Here is an 8,140-nt window from a genome sequence, read left to right on the forward strand (position 1 = left end):
TCCAGAAGTATTTCATATGATTTTTATTTATGATATTAAGTTATTTTGGCTAGATTTGAGCCGTCCAAAGGTTGTTTCACACGAGAAGGTCATTTTAGAGTATCAGTTTAGCTTCTTTGAGGTAAGTATCTTGTCTAACTTTGTGTGAGGGAAACTATCCCTTAGGATATGAGTCGTTTTTGTTATTTGTGTTATGTGAAAGTCGTGTACGCGAGGTGACGAGTACGTACTCAGACTTATATGTGAAAATTGACCGGTTTAGACTCTTAAGGCTTTTTTCATGTGTTTATTTTGAATTGTTAGCACTTGTTATATCTTTTATTCGTCATGTTTACTATCACATGCTTTATTTGAAGTTGTCGTTATATATCACATCCTTTACTTGTCGAGTTTGCTCTTATATGTTTTATTTGAAGTTGTTACCACTTTTACCATTATGTGATTTATTTTATTGTTGATTTACTCTTAGTTAAAATTATTGTTACATGATATCCCTTTGTTGCCGGTTTATTCTCATGCATTTAGATGTAGTACTAGTGCGTGCCATCTCTTTCATTGTTAGCCTAATTCATAGACTAGAATCCGAAGTTTGCCATTTCATGAAAATACTTTCACTATTGAGATTATCCTTAAATAATTAATTGGAATTGAGGTTATCTAAAGTCATTAATCTATTTTAAATTGAAGTTGTGTTTAAAGGGGGTGTTGTTCCTTGTGAGTTACTTTCCTGTTCAATTTGTTATTATTGAGATTTTATACACATTGTGTTTGAGCTGTGGGCTATTTGTTATGATGTTAACATTTATGAATTTTTGTGTGGTTTGGTTGTTGTTATGCGGAGTATAAGGGTGGCATTTTGATAAGTGGGGATTTTGAGCGATTATTTGCTCTCTTTTACTTGCGATTTAGCTCAAAATTACTTAAAGGCATTCCCGAAAACTAACAAAATGTGCTTACTTGCAGGAATATTGGGACACGAGCCAAAGAAGTCAAAGTCAACTCATAAAGGAGTCAAAAGTGAACAAGAACTAAAACAGGGCAAAAAGGCAAGCAGTGCGGACCGCACAATTATAGTGCGGCCGTAGAGGGGAGATTCAGAGAGTTGTTCTTGGGCTAGCTAAAGGCATGCGGACCACACCAAAATTGTGCGGCCGCAGTAGCTCATTGTGCAGACCGCACCAGAATTATGCGGCCGCACAACCTTCGTAAGGGTATTTTGTCAGATATTTTTAACTTAGTATAAATAGAACTTTTTGTAATTTTTAGGTTAAGTTTAGTTTTGAGAAGTGCACCTGAGCCGTTGTCTTTGCTATTTTGAGGAATTTTGTACTAGATTAACTTCATAACATTAGATTTTCTTTCCCTAATCAATTATTATGCATTCTATCTTAATTTTTTCTTGTATTTCTTTATTTTACATGAGTAGCTAAATCTTTAGCTAGGGTTGTGACCCAACCCTAGTATGGGTATTTGATGGGTGTTTAATTTAGGGCTTAATTTTGATTGGGTTAGTGATATTTAGCCTTGTTCATGATTGAACCCTAGAATCAATGGTTGCAAACATTGATTCATGCCTATTTGACTTAGCCTCTACTTGAGAAAGAGAGACTAAGTCTAGGAAAACTTGGCTAACAAGAAATTGGAGTGAACTCAAGAAATTGATAGCCCCAATTAAAGGGTTAAACCTAGAAATAGTAATACTCGACTTGACCTAATATCACTTGTATTGTGCAAATACCCAATTGGTCTTGAGAAAGCCAAATTGGGCAAAATCACTCAAACTACCGAGAGGTATAGAGTGGGTACCCGGATGTGATTGCGACATCATGACCCCAACTAATCAAATTTGCCCTGGAGTTTACAACCCATTAGATAACCATCTATGTAGAAGTCACGACCCTAGTCCCTTTTATTCATTTGAAAAACTCAAAACCAAAAATATTGTCCTTAGTTTTATACTTGCAAACAATAGAGTAAAGTAGAAGTAGAACACCAATCAAGTTTGTGAAAGTGCAATTGGAGTCATAACTTACAATTAACTTAGATATATACCTAAACCCATATTTTAACTCCCTGTGGATTCGATCCTGACCTTCGTTGGGTTTATTATTGCATCGATCGCCTCACTACTAAATTACGGTGTGGGTTTGGACAAGATCAATTTTTGGTGCCGTTGCCGGGGAGTTAAACGGATTTAGCTATATATCTAGGAATTTGTGTGTTTTGTCTTTCTTTCCTTCCCAGTCACTAATTTTGTTTGTGAATTGCTGTTAGGTACAAAATAGCCCTTAACAACGAGCCCCTCAAAAATTTACTATTGGGGATGAGGTAGATGATGATCAAAGTGGATGAAGTTCATCTCGAGCCTCAAGTAAATAGGTGAGGCCTACCATCTAATGATAATGTCCCAAACCCCCCCCCCCTCCACCAAGAGCAGTGCACCGGGTGTTGCCTAACGAGGGCTATGTAAGTGCAATAGTCAACGTGATGCTTACACTTCTTGAGAAGCGGGGTTTCTTCACCGGAGCTCCACACCAAAATGCCTACAAGCATCTCAAGGGTTTCGTCGATACTTGTGAGGCAGTTAATTGGGTCAGTTGGAAGCAATTATGCGGTCGACTATGCGACCGCATAACCATTATGCGGTGCACTATGCGACCATAAAACAGTTATGCAAACCGCATAGTGACCGCATACTCAGCCAGATATTTGGTCATTTTGGACACCAATTATGCGACCGATATGCGGTCCGCATAACCATTATGCGACCACCTATGCGACCGCAGAACGTGTTCCAGAGCTTCATTTTTGGGTTTTTAAAACTCGACCCTACTTCATTAAATACACGTTTTGGGCTATTTTTGAGATATAATCTGACATTTTAGAGTGAGAGAGAGTGCCCTAGAGTAAGAATGTGTTCTTCAATAATTATTCTTCAATTATTTCTCAAGTTTTGGAAGATTAAGAAGGCAAGCTCACTAGGTCTTCATCCTAGAGGTAAGATTCTACACCCTAAACCATAATTTTGATATCATCTAAAAATGGGTAATTAGCAAGATAACTTTTGGGCATGAGAGTTGATTATTTTACATGCATGTGGTATCAAGGTGTGTAGGAATATTGTTGAAATAAGAATGGTAAAGATTGGGTTGTGGGATGATGGAATCCTCCATAAAAGGACCTTGAAACCTTGTGCACACCTAGTGTTTGATAAAATGCTCAAATGAGCTAGAACCATGATCGTCTTCCTAATTTTGATTTAATTTTTTATATTTCTAAAATAGATTGAAGTTGCTAAGAATTCCGGAATGTTTTAGAGTTTAAGGAAGCTCAATTGAGGTATGTTGGATAAACTCTTCTCTTAGAATTGAATCCCACGATATTCATGTAAATTATGTAAGTCCCGAGTGATTCATTATGAAATTGGCTATTCCGAGTAAGATTGGGTTGAAAGATATATGTTCAGCAAGCATCCCAAATGCTCTATTCATGTTATGTTACCAATTGAGGATGTGTTAAAATATGGGTTGTGCATTAATAATGTTTCGACTTTAAGTCAAGTTCAAATGAAGGCTATTATGCCGAATTTTGTGAAATATCTCTATGCGCATTAGACTCTAAATTGCTCACATGTGTACTACACTTTGATTTGAATTGTGTTTGTTGTTGATGATGAGGATAATATTTGAAATTGATAAGGTGAGCATGAAATACTAAATATGGCCAACGTGCCAAGAATGATCTTATAATTATGGCCACTAGTGCCAATGAGACGAAAAGATGTGAAAGTATTATGAAATGTGATGATTGATATAAAAAGGTTGATGTCTCAAATAATACATCCTAGCCGATCGGGTCGTGATCGGACACCATGTCGCACACATGGTGGTGATTGTGCTGGAAATTGTAATTGATATTATGATTGTGGTTGATGTCCCTAATTGATAGCCTAGCCAATCGGGTCGTGATCGGACTCCATGTTAAAGACGGTGGTATTGATATTAAGAGTAATTATGGTTTATGTATCTAATGAGATAGCCTAGCCGATCGGGTCGTGATCGGACTCCGTACTGAGAATATGGTGGTACTAGGATTGCGGATAATGGTATATCGATACTAAAAATCTCCCTATGTGAGATATGAGAATTAATTTAAACACTGTCTTGATCCTAAATTGAGGTTTGATGTTAATTAAGACTTTCATTGATATTATGATAATCTTGTTTGTATTATTTGTTATTCTATTGAGAGGGTGTTTAGTTATACATACTAGTGCTATTCGACAGTACTAACGTCCCTTTTGCGGGGGGCGCTGCATCTTTCAATGGATGCAGGCGGTTCCACAGCAAGAGATATTGGTCAGTGATAGCAGTGCACCTTCTTCCCAGCTGACTTGGTGAGCCCCACTTCATTCCGGGGTCATGCATCTTTTGTACTTTGTGTATTCTATTTGAGGTATAGCCGAGGCCTTGTTGCTGGCATTATCATTGTACTCTTTTTTATCTATAGAGGCTCCGTAGACATAGTGTGGGTTGTGTATTGGTGCTGGAAAAGACAAACTATGCTATGTTATGGTTGTATTACTTGTCCATTTAAGACTTAAAAAATGGTGAAACTTATGGTAAGAAATTAGTAATTGCAGACATGACCACTTTATTGTTTAATTAAGGAAAACATATATTCTCTTTATTCATGAATGAGTTTGGGTAGAAGGAATCTAACAAGCTTGCTCGGTCGGGTTCACTCGGTTGAGCGCGTGGTCGCACTCCTCGATTTTGGGGTGTGACATCAGCTTCAATGGGTTCAAGGGCAGAAACAGGTGAATTCTATGGAAGGGGTGAATATGATGGTAAATAAGAGATGGAAACGCGGTCAACAAGTACAAAACCATCTAGAATAATTTGAGCAAGGTAATAGTGGGTATAATCAAGATGATTCATATGGTGAGAAAGATGAAGAGGTTCAATATGTCAACAATTATCAAGGTCAAAGAAGCAATGCTCCAAATCAACAACAATGTAGATCACAAGGAAACCAAGGAAATTGGAACAACCAAGGCCACCAAGGAAATTGGAGTGGTGACAACAACAATAATCAAAACAATTGGGGTAATCAAGGTAATCAAGGCAACTGGGGAGGAAATAATCAGGGTAATTGGGGTGGCAACAATCAAAGCAATTGGGGAGGCAACAACAATCAAGGGGGTTGGAACAATAGCAATCAAGAAAATTGGGGGTCGGTCTTTCAGAGACCCCCGATGTATCAACAACCAAACAACCTGCCTCCATATCCATCGCAAGGTCCTAGTTCTTCCAATAGTGAAATAGGACGGATTGAACACATGTTTAAGCAAATGATGGAGAAAAACACAAACTCTGATGCCCAATTAGCCTCCCACAACAATTCTATACGCAACTTGGAGGTTCAACTTGGCCAAATTTCTCAAGCTTTAAATACTCGCCCAAAGGGGGCACAACCTAGTGATATGGTGGTGAACCCGAAAGGTGGGAATACGGGGCATGCAATAGTCATGACAATGAAAAGTGGAAGAAGTGGAGTTGCTAGTACCTCAAACCAAAGAAGACATGCGGGTGATGATGTGTTGGTGCAAGATGATGATGAGCCAAGCAATGTTGTTCAAGCTAATGAAGAAGCGAGGATTGATATTGATGAAAATGTGGAGGAGACGCAAGAAGAAATGAACTCGTCTAGAGAGCACGTGATTGACATGCTGGAGCCGGTAGTGCCAAAGGCTAAGGCACCAATGCCAAGGCCTCCTCCTCCATACCCTCAAAGACTTGCAAAGCAACACAATGAGAATCAATTCAAGAAATTCATTGATATGATGAAAAGTTTATCCATAAATTTGCCGTTGGTTGAAGCCTTAGAACAAATGTCGGGATATGCCAAGATCATGAAAGATTTGGTAACAAAGAAGAGATCAATGAACTGTGAAATGATCAAAATGACATATCAAGTGAGTGTTATTGTGCACTCCATGGATCCAAAGTTGGAAGACCCCGGTGCTTTCACAATCCCATGCACTATTGGGAGTGTCGATTTTGCCAAAGCTTTATGTGACTTAGGGGTAAGCATTAACTTGATGCCCTATTTTATGTTCAAAACGTTGGGGATTAGGCAACCAAGACCCACATCTATGAGGTTGCAAATGGCGTATCGGACCATGAAAAAGCCATTGGGGATAATTGATGATGTGTTAGTTCGGGTCGACAAGTTCATCCTTCCCGCAGATTTTGTGATACTTGACTGTGAAGTTGACTACGAGGTGCCAATCATTTTGGGGAGACCTTTCCTTGATACAGGGAAGGACTTAGTTGATGTGGAAGCTGGCGAGCTCACCTTTCGGGTAGGCGATGAAAAAGTGGCGTTCCATGTCTATAAATCAATAGGGCAGCCAAATAGCAACGAAGTGTGTTCATTCATGGATCTTGTGACCGAAGTAATTGTTGATGACACAAATGCTGTGATAAATGTTGAAGATACCTTGGAAGCTATGTTATTGAATCATGATGAGGATGAGAAGTAAGGCTTTGTAGAATGTGTCTATGTTTTGCAAGGAATTGGATCATATACTTATGAGCCCCGAAAATGTTTCTTGGATCTCGAAAACCAGAAGACTCCACCAACAAAGCCCTCAATAGAGGAGCCTCCCACCTTGGAGTTAAAGCCTTTGCCTTCACACCTTAGGTATAAATTTCTAGGACCTTATTCCACTTTACCTATTATTCTTTCCTCATGCTTAACTAACGTGCATGTAGATTCCACCCTTGCAGTGCTCCAAAGGAGGAAGAAAGCAATAGGCTGGACATTGCGGATATTTGGGGTATAAGCCCCGCCTTTTGAATGCACAAAATCATTTTGTAGGATGATTCCAAACCCTCCATAGAACAACAAAGATGATTGAATGAGATCATCACATGGTTGGATGCCGGGGTTGTTTACCCCATTTTCGATAGTTCGTGGACCTCGCCGGTGCAATGTGTCCCAAAGAAAGGGGGCATGATTGTGATAACAAATGAAAAAAATGAATTGATCCCCACAAGAACTGTCACCGGGTGGAGAGTGTGCATGGATTATAGGAAGCTCAACAAAGTTACTCAGAAAGACCATTTTCCGCTTCCATTTCTTGATCAAATGTTGGATAGGTTAGTCGGACGTGCTTATTATTGCTTCCTTGATGGATATTCCGAGTATAACCATATTCTTATTGCTCCTAAAAACCAAGAGAAGACCACTTTCACTTGTCCCTATGGCACTTTTGCATTCTCGCGGATGCCATTCGGGTTATGCAATGTACCGACAACTTTTCAATGGTGCATGATGGCCATCTTCACCGATATGGTGGAGGACTTTCTTGAGGTTTTCATGGATGATTTTTCTGCCGTGTGGAATTCTTTTGAAGAGTGCTTGGATATCTTGGATAAGGTATTGGAATGTTGTGAGGAAACTAACTTGGTGTTGAATTGGGATAAGTATTACTTTATGGTCGAAGAGGGCATTGTCCTCGGTCACAAGATTTCCAAGAATGGTATTGAGGTTGATAAAGCAAAAATTGAAGTGATATCCAAACTCCTTCCCATACTTCCGTGAAGGGAGTGAGGGGCTTTATAGGTCATGCGGGGTTTTACCGCCTATTCATCAAGGACTTTTCTAAGGTGGTAAACCCCTTGTGCAAACTCTTGGAGAAAGATGTCAAGTTCCTTTTCAATGAAGATTATATGAAGGCATTTGAACTACTCAAGTATAAGTTGACTACCACTCCTATTATCACTGCGCAAAATTGGAGCTTACCATTTGAGCTCATGTGTGATGCAAGCGATGTGGCGGTTGGAGCGGTATTGGGGCGATGAATTAACAAGATCTTTCATCCGGTCTACTATGCTAGCAAGACTATGAACGAGGCTCAAGTCAACTATACGGTGATCGAGAAAGAACTCCTAGACATTGTCTTTGCTATGGAGAAGTTCAGCCCGCACCTAATGGGTACACAGGTGATTGTTCATACTGACCATGCGGCACTTCATTATTTGATAAGCAAGAAAGACTCTAAGGCAAGGTTGATGCAGTGGGTTCTTCAATTGTATGAGTTTGATCTAGAGATTCAAGACTACAAGGGTAG

The 8,140-nt window shown here is 39.3% G+C and overlaps 1 protein-coding gene across 1 annotated transcript; it reads left to right on the top strand.

Annotated features, from left to right (window-relative positions):
- Positions 1–5,257: 5,257 nt before the first annotated feature.
- On the top strand, positions 5,258–6,547 carry LOC138898707 (uncharacterized). The gene has a single exon (XM_070184799.1). The coding sequence runs from the start codon at positions 5,258–5,260 to the stop codon at positions 6,545–6,547; it is 1,290 nt and encodes a 429-aa protein (XP_070040900.1).
- The last annotated feature ends 1,593 nt before the right edge of the window (positions 6,548–8,140 follow it).

This window comes from Nicotiana tomentosiformis, chromosome 9, assembly GCF_000390325.3.
Source record: "Nicotiana tomentosiformis chromosome 9, ASM39032v3, whole genome shotgun sequence".
NCBI lineage: Eukaryota > Viridiplantae > Streptophyta > Magnoliopsida > Solanales > Solanaceae > Nicotiana > Nicotiana tomentosiformis.